Here is a 25,249-nt window from a genome sequence, read left to right on the forward strand (position 1 = left end):
CAAGAAGTCATGAAGAAGGCACGCCCCTATCGAGGCCCCACCTTCTACTTGTGATCCCCCTGGGAGACACCCATCTTCAGAGTTTCAGGGACCTAAAGTGTCAGATTTCAGAGGAACCAAGCCTCTCCAAAGACAGAAACAGCCTGTCCCGTGCCTCACCCACCCCACCGCCGTGTCCCCATGCCACCTGCGCAGGCTCTAGTTCTTGAGAAGTCTTTATGGACTGATCTCAGGCTTCCTGAACTGGCTCTTCCAGGTGATTCTGGAGGGGAATGCCCTCGGGGATCCCCGGTTCAGGGCACCCGTGGCGGATCCTACAGAAGAACCCTGGCTGAGAACCTGGCTGCCACAGCCCTGCAGGAGAGCTGCCCTGACAAACAGCCATCAAATCAAGGGCAGCAGAGAAGTGTGGGGCTAGGGGGAGGGGAGGGCCGTTGGAGCTGCTCCTCTGATGAGAGGAGGAAACAGGAAGCACACCTGCACGGGGCCTCCAACCTGAAGATGAGAAGCAACCCCTGCCTGCCCGAACTCTGATCTCCTGGACTGATCTCCTGGCTGGCAGCCCCGAGTCCTGGGAGGAAGCCCAGCCACGCTTCCCTCCCAACTCTGAGAGGGGACTTGTACCGAACTTTCTCGGTATCCTCAGCTTTCACACTGTTTCTTCCCTGTTTTTCAAAACCATCTGAAATCTAGGTAATATCCTCCAACTGTGCAGGTCAGAAGTCCCAAGGAGGCAAGTGATTCAACCCAAAGTTAGTAAGTAGACAGATCAGGGCAGAAACCAAGACCGTTCAGCTTCAGAGCCCATTCTTTGTCCTTGAAGTGAAGCTGGGTCTCTGTTGCTTCCAGGATCAGTGATGGAGCATAAAGGAGAGAGACTCAAAACTCAGCAGCCACAGTGCCCAGGGCTTGGCAGAGATGCCGGACAGGCCTAGACAAGATCCTGGAAGGGCTGTGAGGTGCTCGGTCCCTGGAACTGCAGCTGTGTCATTACCAGCCTCGAGGGGGCAAAGACTCTGGAACTGCTCTGAGCCTTGGAAATAATGCCACATGGAATGGTCCGCGGCGGGAAGAAGGGTTAGGCGGGCATATGGCGTATACTGGACCGCAGGTCACAGGCTGCTCTGAGAGGCCTTCTCTTGTTTTGCACAGCACAGGTTTTATCTTATTAACATTTATTTCTTCCGCTGTGCTGGATCTTAAATTACAGACTTGCTAACTCTTAGTTGCCGCATGTGGGAACCAGTTCCCTGACCAGGGATGGAACCTGGGTCCCCTGACTTGGGGGCTCAGAGTCTTAGCCACTGGACCACTGGGGAAGTCCTCCAGAATCAGGCTTTTAAAAGGCAGCTCAGGAGCTCTAGCTAAAACCTCTGCCATGGAAGGGAAGGAGAACAGGGTAAGGTATTAGGGAGAATTGGGACCAGCTCTCAAATAAGGCAGCAACGTGGCTAACGAAGGTATCATCAGACCCAAATTTCACAAACCAACAATATTTAAGTCCATATACATGTAAACTGCGTTTTTGTTTCCTCTCTTTTTTCTCTGTTCATTGTTTATATCCCAGTGCCCAGGACGGTGCCTGGTCCAAAGAAGATGCCGTGTACTATTTGCTGGATGTACCTGAACGAGGAAGAGCTGATAGAAGCTAATGGGGCAAGACAGTGGCAAAGGCGGCCACCCGCCAAACTGAGCCTCCTGGTGAAGTGAGCCACACCCCCTGGGCACGTGTGCCCAGCAGCTCTCGCCTATCGGCTACCCAGGCCTCTAAACAAGCCTGCTCACCTGGCCAACCGCACCTTCTGCTCTGGGGCCCTTCCCCAAAGGCCTCTGCGTCCCCCCCAGTTCAGAGCACTCTTCCCTCCGCTGCCAGGTGGCTTGTTATGAGGAGGATTAACGGAGACCCTTAGCAATGCGCAGTTCAACTGGAGCCTCTCCAGACTTCCCTAGAGGGATGGAGAGGGGCTGGGGGCCAGTGGGAGATAGTCTCCAATCAGTTAAACAAACCACTGGTCACCTGTGCAGCTGGGGCTCCACAAAGACAATGGAGGGAGGGTAGGAAGGAAGTCCCGGCTCTTCCAAAGCTTCTGGTCTCCGAGGATCAGACGGGCTCTCCTCAAGCGAGCCCTGTGCCAGGCACACAGGTGGCACAAACAAGGAGCCACGTCTGGGAACAAAAAGTCACTCATGGATTGAAAACTTGATTGGGTGCCAAGGAAGCATCAGCCTCTGAGCCAGGCCCTGAAGTGGGGGACAAACCACTGACAGGCAGAGATGGGGGTACAGCCAGGCCTGCTCCCCACACCCCTCTGCCTCCCACCAACCAGGTGGGCCTACCCCTCCCGGCTGCCACTGGAACGGAGAGGAGAGGCTTTGGTTCATAATAGCTGCCTGGCCCTGCAACCCGCCCTCTCCGGGGTTGGGTTTATGTTTATGTGGGGTCACTGGGAGTTCTGATCGCTGGACCTGGGGGAGCTGTCATCCCCTCTTCTGAAGACAAGTCATCACATCTTTCTGGACCTCAGAGGCTGCCCCTGGGAAAAGAAGACACTACTGACATGGTTACTGATACTGATACTGACATGGTTACTGAGGTTCAGAGGAAATGCTGGGGGAGGGGCTTGTGGTGAGCAACCAGGAGCCAGGTAGCTGGTACCTTGGAGTGTGGGGCCCAGGAAGGCAGGGGCCAAGGGTCAGTCTTCGAGGTGGTTAAGCTTTCCTCTGCTCCCGAGGCACAGGCAGGACTCTCTAAACCTGCCCGGTAGCCTAAAAAATGGGTGCCGTTGGTCGGAAGGTGCCAAGAAGGGTGGATGCGCCACACGGTCTCATCCTGTCTGCTGCGCTCAGACTCGCCCGCAGACAGGCGGCAGCATCAGAGGCCCTCCCCTCACACGGCTCGGGGGCTGGGTTAGGGCCCCCGCCACGCCTTCTGTCAAGCACTCATCAGTCTGTATTAAAACGATGGTTTAGTAGACTGTTAGGCCATTTAAGAGCAGAGGTGTGTTTTATATGTCTGTTTTCTACTAAAGTGCTTAGCACACCTTGAAATATTTGTCCAACATCCCAACTCGCTATCCTTCCTAACTGCAGTTGTTTGGTCCTCTGAGCTCTGCCCTCGTGAATAAGAATCAACCATTTCCCTGTCTTCACGTGGTCTCGCTTTAAGTCCAGGCCCCCTCCCCGCTCCCTGGGTTACAGTGGTCATAGCAGCCCAAGTGGCAGCAACCTCCTTGGTTCTCTCTGCCAGCGGGAAACAGGCCATGAGCTCACTTCTGGGTCCCAGAAGACACCCTTTCTGCCTGTACTTTATTAAAAAATTTTTTTTCTTTAATAAATTAATTTGACTGCACCAGGTCTGAGTTGCTGCATGTGGGATCTCTAGTTGTAACATGTAGGATCTAGTTCCCTGACCAGGGATGGAGCCCGGGCCCCCTGCGCTGGGAGAGCAGAGTTTTAGCCACGGGACCACCAGGGAAGTCCCAGCCTGTACTTCAAGCAAAGTACATCATTCAATGACCCTAAAAATAGCAAATCACGTAACGGGTATTAAACCAGCAGGAAAAACCCCCACGCCACAAGGAAACAAGGCTGAATGTCTGAACACCGGTGCAGTCAGGAGGGCGTTCTGCCATTTGCAGAGGCCCAGTGAGCAGATAACTTGAGACTGACCAACTCAAAGGCTTCCTCCCATTCCACATGGTCCCCCTGCACCCCGGCTGGGCTGTTTCCCCACTGGCCACCACTCTCTGCCCGTCCTCCCCACGCCCAGTCATATTTTCAAAGTGTCCTTTAATCAGGCTCCTTTCTCCACATCCCTGAGGCGAGGCATAGGCTTAAAATTCTTGCTGGTCTGTGCCTGTGGGCAAGTCATAGCCACTCCCCTTGAGCCTCCGTTTCCTTTTTGTCCCTGGGGAATAAAAATGACAGCCCCTCATGAAGTTATTGAGGGTTAAACAAAATAAAATCCTCTGGTGCCCAGTTGGACCTGTGAATTATATCCTTCTGCCGCTCCCCAACCATATCTGCAACCGTCCCCTGCACCTCTGCACATACATCATCTTGGTCCATCCCACCCGCCCTCACAGCAGCCAGACTCTCCCTGGAGACAAGGAAATTCCCTCCCTCAGGGTGAAAAGGTGGAGAAGGCAATGGCATCTCACTCCAATACTCTTGCCCGGAAAATCCCATGGACGGAGGAGCCTGGTAGGCTGCAGTCCATGGGGTCGCTAAGAGTCGGACACGACTGAGCCCGACTTCACTTTCACTTTCATGCATTGGAGAAGGAAATGGCAACCCACTCCAGTGTTCTTGCCTGGAGAATCCCAGGGACGGTGCAGCCTGGTGGGCTGCCGTCGCTGGGGTCGCACAGAGTCGGACACGACTGAAGCGACTTAGCAGCAGCAGCAGCAGCAGGGTGAAAAGGATGGGGAAGGCTCTCGAGTAATAGTCATGGAGGGTGCCCCGTGCCAGTTGGCTGAGGGTGCGTGGGGTTGGGGGGTGGGGATAGGCAAAGGTAAGAAGGTGTGGCCTTCAGAGTAGAAACTGGGGATCTGGGTGTTTCCATGACCAACCACGTGACCTTTGGGCAAGCCCCTTTCCTTCTCTGTGCCTCAGTTTCCTCGCCTGTGAAAGAGGGTCAAATTTTGCCCTGCCTACTTCACAAGATCTTTGTGAAGAAGGTGCCGCACTCAGGTGACTGGTCATGATTAAGAGTCAGGGTCCAGAGAGCCTGAGGGTTTGGGGCACAGACAGCGCCAGAAGCTGCTTCTTCCTGGGGCGGAGGGGGTTGGTCATCTGCTTTGGACCCAGTTTTAGGACCCCTGCACCAGGCCCCCCACATACTCAGCTGTCACCACAATAGTTCTTCCCTCCTGTCATTCAAAGCTACTTGCTGTTCTGAAGCACAAAGCTTTCTCTCCTGAGTCTCTTAAGGAGAAACAAGAGTTTCTTAAGTTTCCTCTTCCTCCATTCCGGTTTCCTCTCTCCCTTTTCAACCCTGCAATTTACCTCCTTTAGGAAGCCCTCCCAGATTGGGCATATCCAGCCTCAAAGTCTGTTTTCCTTACAGCATACCCCTCCTCAGCAGCATTTAACTCTTGGAGGGCAAAGGCCACAGCTTATATCTTTCTATGGCTAGTGCCTGGAACTCAGGAAATAATAACTGGTTTAATATGTAAATACTGGATCAGTTCACAGTTGTTAAAGTTTCTGTTGTTAAATATTTAAAGAGTTCAGAACACTCCACTACCTAGGAGACTCCCAACATCCCACAAGGGACTAGAGGTCCCAGTGGGCAGGGCTCTGTCTCTCCCTTCTTGTAACCTGTTGCCCAGGTGTGATCAGGCTAGTTCCATTCAAGATCCTTGGTTTAATCTGTTGCATCATCAAACAGTACTTTGGTTAAGAGGAAGCACTTCAGTGTTTGAGTTTTGGCTTGGCAAGCAACTTAACTGTTTTGAGTCCCAAAATAAGGAAAATACCCATCTCACTCAGTAGTTGTGAAAATCATTAGCACCGTGGCTGGCACACATTAAGCACTTATAAATCAAGGCTTATTAGTGTTACATCATAGGACTTGACCCCTGACCCCAGCTCCAGCCTGCTACACAGTATTGTCGCCCACATCCTTTCTCCTCCTCTGTTCAAACTTGCCTTTCTCTTCTGCAGAAGGCAATAGACAAAGAACTCTCAGGCAGACAAGCTGGGATTCTTTAGAGAGGGAGGGTGGAAACACAGACAGTGAAAACTTAACCCTTCCTTCTGGCAGCCAATCTAGCCAACCATCTGCATCATGCCTTCCAGAAGAGGAGCCCCACCACTGGTGTCTCAAGTTCAGCCTCCAGGGGTAACAGGACTCCAAGCACAGTCCTTGAGTTGAATTAGAATAGTGAACCCAAGCCACTTCTGTTGTATATTCTGAACTGGGTTCCAAAGGCTGCTGATGTCTCATAAGAAATCTCAACGTAGGGGAACCAGACTTAGCAAATAAAAACACAGAATGTCCTCATTAAATCTGATTTTCAGATAAACAGTGAATGACTTTTTAACATCAGTATGTTTCATGCAATATTTGAATCATACTGTATAATGCTAAAAAATTTCTTCTTGTTATTCTGGAATTCAAATTTAACAGGACATCTCATATTTTACCTGGAAACTCTGCCCAACAAACTAGTGGCCCCACCAGTATTCTAACCAGCGACTCAGCAAACGTCCCCTCCTTTCAATGCCCAGGCAGAGTAGGGAGATGGGATTAAGTGGGAGCTTTTTCCCTGACCTGCTGAGTTTAGGGAGCTGCCCTGTCAAAGTGCCTAGCACAGCGTCAGGCACAGAGTAGGTGGTCAAGAAACATCCTTCATTTATTCCAGGCTGCTTGAGCCCTAGTGCTGGGCGCAGAGCCAGTGTGAACGCCAGGGGCCAGGCCAGCTTTGACTCTGGGTGGGGGTGCCTCCTAGGAGCAATGTGGCTGGGGTGGGGGTGGGGAGGCCACACTACACATCTTGCGATTGCCTGAGGATCAAATGAGATAATGACCAGGGACAAGTTTTGTTAAATCCCTGGGAAGCACACAGGTTATTATCAAGACCTTTGGGTGGGCCATTTTAGCGCAGGGCTCCACAGCCCCCACTCCTGCCTAGAGAGAGAAACCAGACAGGCCCATAGACGCGCTGAGCGGAGGGAAGCCAGCGCCGCTGGACACTGTAAAAATGACAAGCAACTGTCCAACACCTTGTCATTCGCCAAACACATCTATGCTCTCCTCTGCAGCCCCACGGTGGACGGGAGGATTCTGCGCCCCTTTTCCTGAAGGTGGTCAGGGCTGCCAGCCCCAGGCCTTGCCTCGAAGGTGGGGGGCGGGGGCCTGGTCTTAGGGGCCGGTCCTGGGGGTCCCCATCAGTGTGCGTGGCCGGGGCAGGGGCGGGGGCCTACCTTCTGGGCCTGTTGGATCATCTGCCTGACCAGCTGCTTCAGATGGGGCGCCTTCTCGTCCTTGGGGGGGTGGGTGAAGAGGGTGACGCGGCTCACGCCGCGGTAGAAGCCCGCGTCGGTCCAGCCCAGGTCCAGCGGGGGCACCTCGGTGTCTGAGCGGTCGGGCCAGTAGGCCAGGGACTCACCCGGCTCGGCCGAGGCCTGAGCCGGGGTCTTGGCCTTGGCCTTGCTCTTGCCCCGGGCGGCGGCGGCGGCGGCGACATCCTCGTAGGGGCTCCAGGCGGCGCGGAGGGCCTGGCGCTCCTGGCTGGAGAGGAAGTCCCGCAGCTGCTCCTTCTTGACCCGCTCGCGGTAGGCCTGCTCGCCGCCGCCCAGCAGCGCCTCCAGCGCGGCCCGCCGCCGCTCGCAGTAGTAGAAGGCGGCCTGCGCCTCGGTCACCCTCTCGTTCACGTGCGTCTCGTCCAGGCAGCTCAGCTGGGACTCGGCCATGGCGCCCCGGCCCCGGCCCAGCCGCGGCACCCGGTCCCACCGCCGCACCTGAAGCCGCCGAGGGGCGGGGCGCCTCACCTGGCCGCGAGGGCGGCCAATCCGGCGCGGGCCCGGGCGCGGGAGCGGCCGTCGGGCGGGGAGGGGCGGCCGCGCCCTCCGCCTCTGCAGGCGCGAGCAGCGGCGGGCGACCTCGGCTGGGCTCCGCTGGGGACGCGGCGAGGCCTAGGCCTGCGGGGGCCCAGCCCGGGGCGGGAGCTCCAGAGCCGGCAGGAACTTGGAGCCGGGCCGTACTTAGACCCACGTGCGGCCTCTGGCCCGCTTCCGCCTCCTGGCCCTGACCCTGCAGTGAGGGACCTAACCCTTCCTGCCACCGAGCCGGCCAGACGCATCCCAGGTGCGCTTCCATTTTTCCAGCTGGTAGGGCCTGGAGCACGTGGTCTGGCCAGGGCGTTTCTGGGGTGGCCGACCTGATCACTACTGCCCCGTTGTGGGGGGCGGGGCGGGAGGCCTGTGCGAGGCCATACTTATGGGAAGGCCGAGGAGGGGCGGTTGATGTGCAAAAGCGAAATGCTAATAAAACCCCCAGATCCCCCTACCCACATGTCACAGTTCTGAGAGTAGAGGCCTCCAGGGGCTGAGTATTCATTGGAAGGACTGATGCTGAGGCTGAAACTCCATCCAATACTTTGGCCACCTGATGCGAAGAACCGACTCATTGGAAAAGACCCTGATGCTGGGAAAGATTGAAGGCGGGAGAAGGGGACGAAAGAGGATGAGATGGTTGGATGACATCACCGACACGATGGACATGAGTTTGAGTAATTGTGATAGACAGGGAAGCCTGGCCGTGCAGCAGTCCGTGGGGTCGAAAAGAGGGCACACAACTGAGAGACTGACCTGAACTGAGGAGCTGTCAGTCCAACACCTTCACAAGGACAAAAATTTCTTTAAAAAAAAAAAAAAAAAGCCACCCAAGCACAGCGAGGATGTAAGCACCAGCAGTGGAGCTTTCTCATTTTATTTTGAAGTGGTGTCTGAGCACGTGTGTGTGTGTGTGTGTGTGTGTTGTGTGTGTGTGTGTGTGTTGGGCAAGATAGGCAACCAGGGGCCTGATTACTATATTAGTGATTTAAAATATGTTTGAGCTCAAGGAAAGGACACAAGCATACATGCACACTCACACACATAACCACCACCAGCAGCAGCTCTGCTGTTTCCCACTGGATTAAGTATAATCTTCTTAGTCATTAACATATTATTTTGTTCATGCACTGCTGTACAATTTGATTCTCCACGTTCAAAATATTTTCAGATCATAGCAACCAAAGGTTCATGGTTCTCTCATTTTATAGCAAAGCATCTTAGCGCTGGAAGCAGCTTTAGAAACTAATTCAAACCCCTCATTTGACAGATGAGGAAATTGAGGCCTGGAAACCTGTGGTTTGCCCAGATCTCCCTGAAAAGTAGAAGCAGCACGTGGGGAATATTATGTTCTCTGTGTCTCGGATATCTTTGCCCTACATCACAGCCACCTTTGCCCTTTCTACTTCTCCAGTGAAATGACAGAAGGTTACTGGGGCCATGGTTTTAACCCTGGGGATTTTGAAAAGCTTGCCTAGTATTTCCGGGTCTTCCTTTTGATGGCCTGGAAAAATGAGGGTTATATTTGCAAATATATGCAAATTTTGTGGCCAGTCAGTTCTAGCATGCTGTATAAGGTCAAGAATGGTGAGCAGAGACATGTCCATCATCTCACCTGTGTCCTCTGCTACTCTTGGGAATTTGAAGATCCCACTCCTAGGAACACTGAAATATAGACAAATTTCACCTTTAGATGGGAGAGCCTTTAGTTTGTTTTCTAATAACTTGAAGCTCTACAAGATGCCAGACTCTCTGCCCTGGGGATACAGAGGAGCTCAGAGCAGTGGGAGGAACAGAAAAACACACAGGAGGATAACACAGGTGTGATGAAAGTGCTTTTAGTAAACTGAGTCAGCAGTGCACTGGGAGCAAACATTTACTCAATGCTTACTATGTGCACACAGTGGGTGCTCAGTACAGATTTCTTTTAAAAGAATGAAATTAGGGTCAAAAGAAAGGGTGTGGGAAGCTGTGGGGACTTTTAGGAAACAAGAAATTAATCTGCCCAGTGGGATGTAGGTAAGAAGGCTTTTACCCAGCAGGAAGGGGTTTTGAGTGGAGCCCAAAAGGAAGAGAAGTCAAGGGGGAGAAGGGGAGTGAAGACATTCCAGGGAGAGGGAGTTGGGATTGGATGCGGTCGGAGCGTCATGCTGGCATAAGGCGCATTTGGGTTCAGGCTAAGATACTTAACCCTCAGAGCCTTAAGTGTCCTCATCTGCAAAGTGGGATAACAATGCTGACTCCTGTGACCTCCCAGATTGTTTTAGGGACTAAATAAGATCACATATTTGCTTTAATCAGCACTTGTGACTGACTAGTAGAAAGTAGTTTATAACAACACTTCTAAAACTTAATTGTGTGCAGTAGTCACCTGGGGGGGATCTTGCTAAAATGCAGGTTCTGATTCAGTTGGTCTGATATGAGATCTGAGAGTCTACATTTCTAGGAAGCTCCCAGGTAACGTTCGTAATGGTGGTCCATAGACCGCATTTGGCATAGCAAAGATTTCAGAAGCCAGTGAAGAAGAGTGCAAACTTTCATGTCAAAGAGTCCTGGAATGGAATCCCACTTTCCTGGTATAAGCTGTGTGTCCCTTTCTGAGCCTTGGTCCCATCAATGGTATATGGGCAGTAATAGGTCCTACCTAACAGAGCTGTAGGAGAAGGAAATCTAGTTAATCGATACTCACCACTTAGTGGAGTGTCTGGCACAGCGTAGCAGCCAGTAAAGGGTAATTAGCGTGGGAAGAGGAGACTGGAAAGAGACAGACCTTGGGACCAAATTGTGGGGACCTTGACTTTAGATCTTAGTCTATAGCTAGGGGAGCCATTGGAGGTTATTATGAGACTAATATGGTCATAAAAAATTGCAGCAATTACTATATGCCAGGCACTGTGCAAAACACATATCATTCAAATACGCTCATGTAATCCTATTAGAAAAATTTTTATTATCCTCATTTTACAGGTGAGAAAACTGAAACAGAGAGGTTCAGTAGCTTATTCTAGGTCACCCAGCTGCTAAGTAGAAGAGCCAGGATTCAAACCCAGACCACATGACTCCGGGCTTGCCTACCTACCCACCTTGCTGTACTGCCTCTGTTGAGAATGCTAGAAAGGGACATTTTAAAGAAATAGAATTTCCCTTGTTTAATAGTTTATCCATTCAACAAAAATTTGCAGAATGCATAGCATTGTGCTGAGGGTCAGAAACCACTCATTCATTTACCAAATCTTTATTGAGCCTTAATAGACACCAGGCTTCCCTGATAATTCGGTTGGTAAAGAATCCACCTGCAATGCAGAAGATCCTGGTTCGATTCCTGGATGGGGAAGATCTGCTGGAAAAGGGATAGGCTACCCACTCCAGTATTCTTGGGCTTCCCTGGTGGCTCAGCTGGTAAAGAATCTGCCTGTAATGCGGGAGACCTGAGTTTGATCCCTAGGTTGTGAAGATCCCCTGGAGAAGGGAAAAGCTATCCACTCCAGTATTCTGGCCTAGAGAATTCCATGGAGTGTATAGTTCATGGGGTCACAAAGAGTCAGACACGACTGAGCGACTTCCACTTCACTTCACAAACACCAGGCTGTTTTAGGGACTGAGGGTACAGCTTTGAACAAAACCAAGTCCTGGCCCACGTGGCGCTTACATTGAACTAAGTGACTTAGATATGAGTTGTGTTCTCAAGGAGCGCAAATATCATGTGACAAAACTTGAAATTGGACAGAAGGTTAGAATCAGAGTAGAATATTCTAGTAACAGTTCACATTGGGAAAAGGCTTTCCTAGATCTAACTGCTATGAAACGCACAGTGGTCTTCTCAGGATATTCCCCTTTGCATACTAATGACATTTATTCACCAAGTGTTTTCAGCAGTCGGCGTATACTAGGTAGCATGCCACTGAGAATGAACGAGAGGAAGCAGATGTGATGGCTTGTTGCCCTGGTGGTTCCCTTGGTTTAGCTGGGAGTCAAATACCTATAGTCATCTTTACAAGGCAGGGTGATGTGACCCAATGGCATTCACAAGAAAGGTTACAATGGAGGCGCTGTTGAGTATAAGGCATCTTGTGAAGGAGATTACTGTGAAGTGCTGCATTCTAATAACTTGAGGCTCTGGGAGGCGAGATGTCCTGTTCAAGGCTGTTGTTGTTGTTTAATTGCTAAGCTGTGTCCGACTCTTTGCCACCCCTGTGGACTGTAGCCCGCCAGACTCCTCTGTCCACAGGATTTCCCAGGCAAGAATACTGGAGTGGGTTGCCATTTCTCTTTCCAAGGGATCTTCCTGACCAAGGGATTGAACCCATGTCTCCTGCATTACCAGGCAGATTCTTTAGCACTGAGCCACCAGGGAAGCCTTATTCAAGGTTATCAGCCAGTAAGTGCAAATGACGGTGCGCACATCCCTGAGGCCTGATCCCCTGCAAGAGTTTTTAGACACCTTGTTTTTGTTTAGTCGCTAAGTCATGTCCAACTTTGTGGCCCCATGGACTGTAGCACACCAGGCTTCCCTGTCCTTCACCATCTCCTGGAGTTCACTCAAACTCGTCCATTGTGTTAATGATGCCGTCTAGCCATCTCATCCTCTGTCATCCCCTTCTCCTCCTCAATCTTTCCCAGCATCAGGGTCTTTTCCAGTGAGTTGGCTCTTCGCATCAGGGGACCAAAGTGCTAGAGGATTAAATACCTTACCAGCTGGTCTATGGCCATACCACCCTGAACACACCCGATTGCATCTGATCTCAGAAGCTAAGCAGGGTCAGGCCTGGTTAGTACTTGGATGAGAGACCTTACTAGCCAGGAAACCGATTCTTTTAGGCACAGTCCTGATCTACCTGGTGTCTGTGGACACCCCATATGACAGTGACACCCTAGGAAAGCCCCTGGTCCTCTACCGGCCCCTCCAGACCTGTAGAGTGTCCGGTGTTTCCCTGAACTAGGTGGGGCCCACTATGGTTGCATCTCTTCCAATTTCGGGAGCCACCTTGCCCAAGGTGACCGCGCCTTCCTGAGAAATTATGCCTCCTCCGCCCATTCCCTGCGGGCCTCCTTCTCCCCTGGCAGCCGCCTCCCCCTCCGCCTGGGCTCCTGGCTCTCACTCGCCTTCCCTCTCCCCGCACACACTGCCGGTCGGGTGTGCAGTCGAGATCTGACACCTTGGCGTTCACATTCATTGTAGCTGCGTTCATCCCTGCTCATGTCTATGTTCCCAGGCCCGCCTGTGTAATCCGAGTCCCAGAATAGCCCACTCATGATATATTCTTAGATAAGCTTCCCAGGGCTGACTTTTCCCCACCCTGCTCTGTGGCAATTTGTGTCATGAGCACCTGTTATAAAACTTTGGGGGCTTTCTCACGCCTCTGTGAGATTCGTGCTTACTGCCTGTTCCCGGAGAGGATGAGAGAGGAAGAGGAGGCGGTTACAGCTGGGGCTGTGAGGAGGAGGGTTTAGATCCTGGGGCTGAACCAGCTGAGCAGTTTCACCTCTGGCCTGCTCTGCGGACTGGAGAAGCGAATGCACCCAGGCCTCTCCCCTGCCATTCAGGACCCATCTCAGGCTTTCAACTGTTGGTTCAGGACTGATTTGTGGCGTACTGATTCTGGACCAGGCAAGTACCTGCCCTCCCCAACATCCAGACTTGGTTGTATCTGCAGCCTTGGAAACATACAGGCTCCTATTCCCAACTGATTTGCACCTGCCCCTTCTTCCCGACTCTCTGGCCTCTCTGCACCTCCCCACCACTCCTTCTAGGCTTCCTTTGTCCATCCCTTCAATGTTGGCAGCCCTCAATGCTCAGCCTTGGCCTTCTTGGTTTAGACCTCAAATGCTCCAAGGGCGCTCCCACCTCCCTAGGGCTTGGATGACTCTCCCACTCTTCTCTCACTCCAGGACTTTCTCCTCTGCTCTAGACCAGTTGGTCAGGCTGGTCTATCTGTTGGTCACATGCTGTTCATCTCTGCTCAGACATCCCTCAGGCACCTTCAGTGTCTCAGTGGAAACTTGCATCCTCTTCTCCATCTCCCTGTTCCCTCTACTTGGGTCTGTCTCCTCCAGATGGTCACCGCCATCTGCCTGGTGGCCTGAGTGGGACACATGGATGCATTTGGCTTCTTCCCCCATCTCAGGGCCACCAGGCCAGGTGAGGCTCTTCTGGGATGACCCTATCAGCCCTTTTTGCTCCATCCTTGTTGTCACACCCCCCCCTCCACATTGTTGCGAGAGTTTTATAACTGATCTTCCTGACTCAATCTCCCCCCGCCACATTCTTTCTAAAATGCAAGCATATATGTCATTTCCCTGCACAAAACTCTTCCAAAGTGCCTTATTGTCCCTCCACCAAAGGCCAAGCTTCCTGTTAGGTTTCTTCTGCTTCCTCAATATGTCGTGGCTTTGCTTGGAGACTTTCTGTAGCTGAAATGCTTTTCTGTCCAGTCCATGAGCTATTCATCTTAATCCTTTTGTCTTCTGCCTGGTCATTTCTTCCACGGCATCTCTCCTGGCCCCGGAGGTCTGGGTTAGGGGCACTCACTTCATGCTCAGCCCCCGTTTAGCACTCAGGCTCCGTGTGTTGATGGCTTGTCTCCCCCAGCAGGTGGTAGATTCCTGGAGGGCAGGACTGTCTTATTCAGCATAGTACTCCCAGCCATTACAACTTGAACACTGGACCTTCATCCCCATTTTTCCCTTTTCCACTGCTGTTTTACTTCAAACTGACAAGGAATTCCTTCTTTTTAAAAATAATTTTATTTATTTATTTATGCTGGAGAAGACTCTTAAGAGTCTCTTGGACAGCAAAGAGACCAAACCAGTTACTCCTAAAGAAAATCAACCCTGAATATTCATCGGAAGGACTGATGCTGAGGCTGAAGCTCCAATACTTTGGCCACCTGATGTGAAGAGCCGACTCACTGGAAAAGACCTTGATGCTGGGAAATATGAGGACAGGAGAAGAAGGAGGCAACTGACAGAGGAAGAGATGGTTGGATGGCATCATCGACTCAATGGACATGAGTTTGAGCAAACTTCGGGAGATAGTGAAGGACAGAGAAGCCTGGCATGCTGCAGTCCGTGGGGCTGCAGAGTCGGACTAGACTTAGTGACTGAACAACATTGGCTGTGCTGGGTCTTTGTTGCTGGGCAGTCTTTTCTCTAGTTGACGGGGGAAGGGGATACTCTCTAGTTGCAGTGCGAGGGCTTCTCACTACAGTGGCTTCTCTCGTTGCGGAGCATGGACTGTAGGGTGTGCAGGTATCAGTAGCTGTGGCCGGTGGGCTCGATAGTTGCAGCTTCTAGGTTCTGGAGCACAGGCTCAATAGTCGTGGTTCATGGGCTTAGCTTCTCTGTATCATGTGGGATCTTCCATGATCAGGGATCAAACCTGTGTCTCCTGCGTTGGCAGGTAGATTCTTTACCACTGAGCCACCAAGGAAGCCCAGGAATTCCTTCTTAAAAATGGGTAAGATTTTTCTCCCTTGGTATAGAAGAAGTAAGGATATAAGATTAAGAACCTGGAAAGAAAAGGTCAACTCAGTTGAATGTGAGTTGTTTCAGCCATTCAGTTACACAGTGTGACCCTGTGTGTGGGGAGGGGGGCGGGGGTGGTGGGGGGAGGGGAGCGGGGGAGTGTATGTGAGAGAGAGAGACAGTCCATCCTAAAGGAAATCAGTCCTGAATATTCATTGGAAGGACTGATGCTGAAGCTGAAACTCCAATACTTTGGCCACCTCATTCAAAGAACTGACTCATTTGAAAAGACCCTGATGCTAGGAAAGATTGAAGGCAGGAGGAGATGGGACGACAGAGGATGAGATGGTTGGATAGCATCACCGACTCAATGGACATGAGTTTGAGTAAACTCCAGGAGTTGGCAATGGACAGGAAGCCTGGCGTGCTGCCATCCATGGGGTGGTAAAGGGTCGGACATAACTGAGCGACTGAACTGAACTGACGGTATACTTTAAAGATGAGGTCAAATTTTTGCATCCGCATCCTCCTGGGAGGTGCAGACTGAAGGGGAAGTGGGGTGGGGGGCAGGACCAGGAAGGGGACAGAGGGCAGAGTCCTGGAGAGGGCAGAACTTCAACCTAAGTCCTGCCTAGGAAGAGGCCCAGGAGTTCATGCTTTTCCTCCTCTGGAGACTTCTCCCCTTGCCCAGGTGTTCCTGTCCCTTGTCTGAGTCAGCCCACTGTGGGTCCTGAGATGGATGCAGTGATCTAGAGCAAAAACTGGTCACCGGAGAGATAGCTGTGGTAGATTATTTTAAGTTCTGACTCAGAATTCAGTCCAATAAATACTTAGTGCATGCACTCTGGTGAGATACTGTGGAAACACAAAGGTCATCGATGCCTCGTGCTCAGGCGGTTTCTGCTGGTTTAATATCGGAAGAAGATTCCTGACCATGAAGTAGGTGGACCAAGACAACCTTAGGTTCCCAAACCAGGCTTTCACACCCTCCCCACCCCGACTCCCACTCCCACCTCCCACCCCACCCTCTGCCGGCATCTCTCCCTGCTCAGGCAGAGGCACCTAGCCTGACCAGAATGGTCTGATCCCAAGGGCTTCACGCCCAGAGTCAGAGGGCGGTGCGATCACTAGCAAACATGTTGCCTCCGCTGTTAGATTAAGTTTTCAAGGTTGGGAACTATTGTGCTTGCCTTTGTGTTTCCCACAGTATCTTGCCAGAGTGCATGCATCAAATATTTATTAGACTGAATTCTGAGTATTGTTATCAGTGAATTCAGTGATTCTATCAGCAAACATACGTGGAGCCTTGTGTTACAGGGGACTCAAGAAAAAAACACAGATCCACTCCCAGCTCAAAAACAGCCCAGAGAATGAAGGGATTTTCAGAACCTGTCTCCCTTGCTGTCCTTGAAGCTGCGAAGGAGGTAGAAATTCTACATTATTTCAGGCCGCCTGAATATATTAAAAGCCTTTAAAAATATTGACAAGGTTAATAGTAGGCTAGAGATCATCATCCAAATAATTATTTAATTTCTAGAGACAAAGCTTAGGATTCAACATTTTTTCTAAGCATTTTCTAGGCACAGGCATCCATTTGCTCATTTCATCTTTACATTGTATGTTTCAACCTGTTCCTGATATAACTGATAAAGCTGAGACTCAGGTTTAGCAACCCAGTCAAGGTCACAGCTAAGGATTCAAACCTGAGTCTACTTGCCGTCAAGTTTGTGGGACGCAAGGGACAGTTGGGTTTTATAAGAGAACTTATAATACGGGTGTCCAATAGGGGGGCTACTATTTAAATTTAAAGTAGTCAAAATTAAATCAAAGTTATCAGAAGGCTGGCTGAAGAGTAATTACTCCCAGGAGAAGCAGGGAAATTGTGTTCTTCTCATTTGCATCCCAGCTCTAATATGGACCTGGCACTGAGGGAATGATGGACGGATGAGTGAATGAATGAATAAGTGAGTGAGTGAATGAATGTAATGCTCAAGACAAACACAGGTGAAACAACAAATTAGTTTGGGTCATGGTGTAAGTGTATATATAGGTGTATGTATGTATGTGTATAAATTGAGTATTTGGAAAAGACCCTGATGTTGAGAAAAGATTGAGGGCAAGACGAGAAGGGGATGACAGAGGATGAGATGGTTGGATGGCATCACGGACTCAGAGGACATGAATTTGACCCAATTCCAGTAGATAGTAAAGGATGAGGAAGCCTGGCGTCCTGCAGTCCATGGGGTCACAAAGAGTTGGACATGACTTAGCTACTGAACAACAACAAATACTCATGTATCACAAGCTGCAATCAAGATTGCCAGGAGAAATATCAACAACCTCAGTTATGCAGAGGATACCATTCTAATGGCAGAAAGTGAAGAGGAACTAAAGAGCCTCTTGATGAGGGTCAAAGAGGAGAGTAAAAAAGCTGGCTTAAAACTCAGCATTCAAAAACCTAAGATCATGGCATCCAGTCCTATCACTTCATGGCAAATAGAAGGGGAGAAAGTGGAAGCAGTGACAGATTTTATTTTCTTGGGTTCCAAAATCACTGTGGACAATGACTTCAGCCATGAAATTAAAAGATGCTTGCTCCTTGGAAGGAAAGATATGACAAAGCTAGGCAGCATATTAAAAAGCAAAAACATCACTTTGCTGACAAAGGTCTGTATAGTCAAAGCTATGGTTTTTCCAGTAGTCATGTATGGATGTGAGAGTTGGACCATAAAGACTGAGCACCAAAGAACTGATGCTTTTGAACTGTGGTGTTAGAGAAGACTCTTGAGAGTCCCTTGAACTGCAAGGAGGTCGAACCACTCAATCCTAAAAGAAACCAACCCTGAATATTCATTGGAAGGACTGATGCTAAAGCTGAAGCTCTAATACTTTGGCCACCTGATTTGAAGACCTGACTTATTGGGAAAGACCCTGATGCTGGGAAGGATTGAGGGCAAAAGGAGAAGAGGGCAGCAGAGGATGAGATGCTTAGGTAGCATCACTGGCTCAGTGGACATGAATTTGAGCAAACTCTGGGAGATAGTGAAGGACAGGGAAGCCTGGCATGCTGAAGTTCATGGAGTCACAAAGAGTTGGCACGACTTAGCAACTAAATAACAACAACATGCTCAGGTATAGACATGTGTATAAGTGTGCATGTGTACGGGCTTCCAGGTGGCTCAGTGGTAAATAATCTGTCTGCCAGTGCAGGAGACACAGAAGATGCAGGTTTGATCCCTGGGTCGGGAAGATCCCCTGGAGGAGGAAATGGCAACCCACTCCAGTGTTCCTGCCAGGAAAATCACATGGACAGAGGAGCCTGGCAGCTACAGTCCAGGGAGTCACGAAGAGTCTGACACGACTGAGCATACACGTGCATGCGTATACATCAAGGACGGGGAGAGGGACGGGCTGGAGATACAGGTTGCCTCAAGTTCTTGAATCTTTGAATTCCAAGTTGAGTTTGAATTTAACTCTTGGCAGTTGGCAGCCGAGGAAGGTGCAGGAGATGGGAAACGGTGGATGCAGATGATGCTTGAGATGGACGTGCCTGGCAGAGGGCACAGGATGGCCGTGGTCAGCTCCAGTGACGCTTGGTACTAGAGAAGGACCTCTGCTCGGAGGCTGGGGAGGCTTTATGAGGGAAGCCTCAGGAGGGACGGAGGTGCCTCTCACTTCCTCTTGGGAGCAGTTCCTGGAGGGCAGTTCCTGGAGCAGCACCCCTGGTAGGTGATGGGGGAGGGGAGCTGCCACGAAGCACTTCCCATTCCCAGTGGCTGGGGAACTGGGGTGTGTCTGAAATATTTTTAGACAAATTTTAAGACAGCTCTGACCCCAACCGAAGGACTTGGGCTGAAATTATTTATTCACTTAGTATCTACTCACCCCTGTCTTTGGGGATTGGAACCCCCAAAGTCACAGGGCACAGGCTCTGAGCACACACACCCCTCTAAGGCAAGACCAGAAGAGCACGTGTCTGGAGACGGTTCTGCAGAGAGAGAGTTACTCCAGGCTGAGGAGGGAATCAAGGAAGACTTTGTGAGGTTGGTGACATTTTCCCTGGCCTTGCAAGCTGGCTAAGAGACAAAAGTAAATAAAAAGAAAAAGGAACTCCAGGTGGGAACCTGCAGGAGTATAGTCGTCAAAGAAGGAAATGAAGGGCAAGGTTCAGGGCAATGTCCTGTCTCCACATCCCCACCCCCACCATCTCCAGAAGGCTGCGTGACCACCAAGCCTGGCATGGCAGGGGGAAAGTTTTCCTGTGGAGAAAGTGCCAGATCAGGGTAGCAGAGAGTCTGGAAGCAGGAAGACGGCCCAGAGGAAGGGATGGTGGTTGCAGGACACCCTAGCCTCCTCCTGGCCTTCTCCCTTCAAGAATCATTCCTGGGACTCACTGGTGGTCCAGTGGTTAAGAATCTGCCTTCCAGTAAAGGGACCTCAGGTTTGATCCCAGTTGGAGAACTAAGATCCCATATGCCTCAGGGCAACAAAGCCTGGAGCGCTGCAATGAAAGATTGCAGCAACTAAGACCCAGTGCTGCCAAGTAAATAAAAGTATATGTTAGAAAAAAAAAAAAATCACTCCTTCATTTGGCCAGCACCCTCAGTCCTTTGTCCCTGGTGGCCACCATCACGGGGCAGCAAGCACCTGGAAGAGGGCAAGTGAGGCCCAGGGAGAGGTGCTCCCCCAGAGTTAATTTACTATGTCAGCAAGTTAGCAGTTTGATAAGCACCAAGAGACTTACCCCGACAGGACTGAACACAGGGCAGACAAGTCTAAAGGCAAAGAGGCCATTGCAGCAGCATGTCTGGGAGTGGGGTGAGGTGAGGAAGCCTGTCTCTGCCAAGTTGGTGGTGGGGGGGCGGTGAGGGGCTGCCCACCGTTTGCAGGGCCCTCACCAAACAATTCCCTTTAACTTGTTTCCTTCTCATGACAACTCCAAGTTGCTCTGTTCAGTTCTCTAGAATAGCTCAGAGAGGTCAAGTAAGCTGCCCAGGCTCAGGACTCGTCATAGGCAGAGTCTGGACTGGTCTGTCTGACTCAAAGCTTGTGCCTTCCCGACTTTTCCACCTTGGTACAGGAGTCCTTAGAAGGAAGGTGGGACTGGGCTGCATGACTCAAGGATGGTGCTGTCTCTGCAGGGCTGAGATGGTCTAGAGGCCCTGGAACAGAGCCAGCAGTCAAAAAGCCACTTGCCCTGACCAATCTAGTGGTTCTCATTCTTTGTGTATAAGGTATAAAGTCCTCATTCTGCCCCCAACCAGGGGACTCTGCAGTGTGGGGTGATCTGACTCCAGCATCCTGGGGCACATTCAGACACGACCCTTTCTGCTGTGTGTGTGGTTGGAGGAGAAGGATTGAGGATGGCCAAGACTTAGAACTGGACCAGGAGGCAGGGTCCGAGGAGGAAGGGAAAGACCGATCAGCTTCTGGGGGGTGGGATGGGGGCACAGGAGCCACCTGTGACCACAGGCTTTGGGTGGAGGAGGTTGTGGTGTTGGCATGTAGCTGGCAGCCACAGGGGTGGAAGGAATGCCAAGGGGTGAAGCAGCCTACAGTGTTTGGAGCTTCAGGCGGGCAGACCTGCAGGATGGCAGCAGGGTTAGGAAACTTCAGCTGCAGGAGCCTGGATTCTGGGAGGGGGGTTGGCATGAACAAGATGGAGTCGGTGGTAGAGGGCTGTATGGAGCTGGGTTCTGAGGAGGTCCTGGCATCTGGGCCTGGGTGGGGAGTCTGTGGCAAGGACCAGGGAAGAGGGAGGGGCCAGGTCTCAGAATGAAGGCAGGACCCACAGCAGATCCCAGAGGCTTGCACAGAGCCCACACTGTAGGAATCACGGTTGATCCCCGGGGAGGGCTGGGCGGGTGATATGGCTTCAGCAGGAACATAAGGGCCAGTAAAGCCTGGGAGTGGGACAGCATGCTTCAGCAAGCTGGGGACCCTAAGGGAACTTGTTTAAGAAGTCTGATTTCAGAAAAGCACCCGGGGAGCCCCATGGACTTATGAATATTGATTTTAGAAGCTAAGTTTCTGCCAACAGAAGGAAGAACCTCTGTAACTTCTATGTGTCCTAATGAAGACACAGGCTTGCTGGTTTCTGTTTTATTTTAAAGGCAAATAACTCAATCCACTCCTTTTCTGCACTCATCTTGAGTCATCCTTACCTAAGAGGCATCTGATGATCAGTGTTTATTTAGTTTATGCTGCCTGCATGAGTCAGTCATTTAGAGCCAAGAGAGACCCAACCCCTCCTTCATTTTACTGATAAGGAAACTGTGGCTCAGAGCGATGAAGAGACCTCCCCGAGGTCCAGTGGCCCAGAGAGAGTGAGGCGGAGTCCAGGCTGCCAATCCCTGGCCCATGCTCCCTTTCCTTTGCACATCCCAACTCATCTGGACTTGCCATGGTAACCAGGCTTCCTCGGCGTGGGAAGAAGCAGAGGCTGTGAAGCCGTTACCTAGCAACTACCCATAACCAGGTCAGAGCAGGGGCGAGAGGCACCCTGAGCTGCTAACCCTGGGGAGTTCAGACCTGTCAGAACGGGGTCACCCACATCAGGCCATGGCCACAGATGACCCTGGACAGAGCCACACCTGGAGGTCCCTGCCTGGGGGAGTCTCAGGACCAGAGAGTTGCTGGGACTATGGTGCAGACCCAGGCCGGCTGGGGCCCCACCCTCACAGCTGACACAGGGCCTTAGTATGTACAGTTCTGGTTTCTTTGAACAGCATGGAACCTGTCCCCATTGACATGCACGTGAGAATCCTTAGAGGAGCGCTGATGGCAGGTGTGTGTGTGTATACGTATGTATGTATATATGTATGTGTGTACCTGCATGTATACATGTGTATGCATGTGAGTATGTATGTGTATCGGTGTATATCCATGTGTACATGTGTATATGTATGTGTGTATATATGTGTATGTATATGGGTGTATGTGTACCTGTGTGCACATATGAGTGTACACGTGTGTGTTTATCTGTGTATATGTATCTGTGTGCATACACATGTATATCTATGTGTGTATCTGTGTGTGCACACGTGTGTACATGTGTGCATGTGTATATGTGTGTATGTGTATATATGTGTGTGTATCTGTGTGTGTGTGTGTGTGTGTGTGTGTATCAATGCAGGTATTTCAACCTGGAGGGGGAAAAGCTAGGAAGCCATATTCCCTCATGTTGCCTTCTTGTTTCTTAATTAAAAAAAATAATAATAAATGCATTTTATTAACATTTTACTAGACCATGATGAGTTTTTTTTTTTCCTTTTGGCCACACTGTGCAGCATGTGGGATCTTAGTTGCCTGATCAGGGATCAAACTTGTGCCCTCTGCAGTGGAAGCTCGAAGTTTTAACCACTGGACTCCAGGTCCTTAATTATTTCAAGAAATGTTTATGAAATGGCCTGGTCATAAACCAGGTGGATCTTCTTCTAATAATCCCTGTAGTTGGGTCTTGACAACCTTTGCCCTAAGAAGCTGAACGGTTCTATGAAGACCTAAAAGACCTTTTAGAACTAACACCCCCAAAAGATGTCCTTTTCATTATAGGGGACTGGAATGCAAAAGTAGGAAGTCAAGAAACACCTGGAGTAACAGGCAAATTTGGCCTTGGAATACGGAATGAAGCAGGGCAAAGACTAATAGAGTTTTGCCAAGAAAATGCACTGGTCATAACAAACACCCTCTTCCAACAACACAAGAGAAGACTCTATACATGGACATCACCCAGATGGTCAACACCAAACTCAGATTGATTATATTCTTTGCAGCCAAAGATGGAGAAGCTCTATACAGTCAGCAAAAACAAGACCAGGAGCTGACTGTGGCTCAGACCATGAACTCCTTATTGCCAAATTCAGACTTAAATTGAAGAAAGTAGGGAAAACCACTAGACCATTCAGGTATGACCTAAATCAAATCCCTTATGATTATACAGTGGAAGTGAGAAATAGATTTAAGGGCCTAGATCTGATAGATAGAGTGCCTGATGCACTATGGAATGAGGTTCGTGACATTGTACAGGAGACAGGGATCAAGACCATCCCCATGGAAAAGAAATGCAAAAAAGCAAAATGGCTGTCTGGGGAGGCCTTACAAATAGCTGTGAAAAGAAGAGAGTGAAAAGCAAAGAAGAAAAGGAAAGATATAAACATCTGAATGCAGAGTTCCAAAGAATAGCAAGAAGAGATAAGAAAGCCTTCTTCAGTGATCAATACAAAAAAATAGAGGAAAACAACAGAATGGGAAAGACTAGGGATCTCTTCAAGAAAATCAGAGATACCAAAGGAACATTTCATGCAGAGATGGGCTCGATAAAGGACAGAAATGGTATGGACCTAACAGAAGCAGAAGATATTAAGAAGAGATGGCAAGAATACACAGAAGAACTGTACAAAAGAGATCTTCATGACCCAGATAATCACGATGGTGTGATCACTGACCTAGAGCCAGACATCCTGGAATGTGAAGTCAAGTGGACCTTAGAAAGCATCACTACGAACAAAGCTAGTGGAGGTGATGGAATTCCAGTTGAGCTATTCCAAATCCTGAAAGATGATGCTGTGAAAGTGCTGCACTCAATATGCCAGCAAATTTGGAAAACTCAGCAGTGGACACAGGACTGGAAAAGGTCAGTTTTCATTCCAATCTCAAAGAAAGGCAATGCCAAAGAATGCTCAAACTACCACACAATTGCACTCATCTCACACGCTAGTAACGTAATGCTCAAAATTCTCCAAGCCAGGCTTCAGCAATATGTGAACCATGAACTTCCAGATGTTCAAGCTGGTTTTAGAAAAGGCAGAGGAACCAGAGATCAAATTGCCAACATCCGCTGGATCATCGAAAAAGCAAGAGAGTTCCAGAAAAACATCTATTTCTGCTTTATTGACTATGCCAAAGTTTATTGTGGATCACAATAAACTGTGAAAAATTCTGAAAGAGATGGGAATACCAGACCACCTGACCTGCCTCTTGAGAAATCTGTATGCAGGTCAGGAAGCAAGTTAGAACTGGACATGGAATAACAGACTGGTTCCAAATAGGAAAAGGAGTTCGTCAAGGCTGTATATTGTCACCCTGTTTATTTAACTTATATGCAGAGTACATCATGAGAAACGCTGGACTGGAAGAAACACAAGCTGGAATCAAGATTGCCGGGAGAAATATCAATAACCTCAGATATGCAGATGACACCACCCTTATGGCAGAAAGTGAAGAGGAACTCAAAAGCCTCTTGATGAAAGTGAAAGTGGAGAGTGAAAAAATTGGCTTAAAGCTCAACATTCAGAAAACGAAGATCATGGCATCCGGTCCCATCACTTCATGGGAAATAGATGGGGAAACAGTGGAAACAGTGTCAGACTTTATTTTTCTGGGCTCCAAAATCACTGCAGATGGTGACTGCAGCCATGAAAATAAAAGACGCTTACTCCTTGGAAGGAAAGTTATGACCAACCTAGACAGCATATTCAAAAGCAGAGACATTACTTTGCCAACAAAGGTTCGTCTAGTCAAGGCTATGGTTTTTCCTGTGGTCATGTATGGATGTGAGAGTTGGACTGTGAAGAAGGCTGAGCCCCAAAGAATTGATGCTTTTGAACTGTGGTGTTGGAGAAGACTCTTGAGAGTCCCTTGGACTGCAAGGAGGTCCAACTAGTCCATCCTAAAGGAGATCAGTCCTGGGTGTTCTTTGGAAGGACTGATGCTGAAGCTGAAACTCCAGTACTTTGGGTACCTCATGTGAAGAGTTGACTCATTGGAAAAGACTCTGATGCTGGGAGGGATTGGGGGCAGGAGGAGAAGGGGACGACAGAGGATTAGATGGCTGGATGGCATCACTGACTCCATGGACGTGAGTCTCAGTGAACTCCGGGAGTTGGTGATGGACAGGGAGGCCTGGCGTGCTGCGATTCATGGGGTCACAAAGAGTCGGACACGACTGAGCGACTGATCTGATCTGATCTGATCTGACTCTACCCTTACCCGGTTCTTCCTGTAGGCAGAGCCCTGCCTGGGTTCCCAGGTTCTGTCTCCTTTCGGGTCCCCCAAAAGGCCTAAGCCAGTTACCATGGTCTTGTCCCTTGGAAGCAGTTGGTTTAAGAATGGCATGTGGGACTTTCCTGGTGGTCCAGTGGCTAAGACTCCAGGCTCCCAGTGCAGGGTGCTTGGGTTTGATCCCTGGATGGGGAACTAGATCCCACGTGCCTCAGCTAAAAAT

At 50.1% G+C, this 25,249-nt stretch overlaps 1 protein-coding gene across 1 annotated transcript in view; it reads right to left on the reverse strand.

Annotated features, from left to right (window-relative positions):
• FAM83F (family with sequence similarity 83 member F) overlaps positions 1-7,492 on the reverse strand; it is a 34,717-nt gene extending 27,225 nt beyond the window's left edge. Inside the window, exon 1 of the mRNA XM_027540723.1 lies at positions 6,931-7,492. Within this exon, the coding sequence (XP_027396524.1) occupies positions 6,931-7,419 (489 nt within the window). The 5' untranslated portion in view covers positions 7,420-7,492. The remainder of the gene's footprint in view (positions 1-6,930) is intronic.
• Positions 7,493-25,249: the final 17,757 nt, after the last annotated feature.

This window comes from Bos indicus x Bos taurus, chromosome 5 (assembly GCF_003369695.1).
Source record: "Bos indicus x Bos taurus breed Angus x Brahman F1 hybrid chromosome 5, Bos_hybrid_MaternalHap_v2.0, whole genome shotgun sequence".
NCBI classification, from domain to species: domain Eukaryota; kingdom Metazoa; phylum Chordata; class Mammalia; order Artiodactyla; family Bovidae; genus Bos; species Bos indicus x Bos taurus.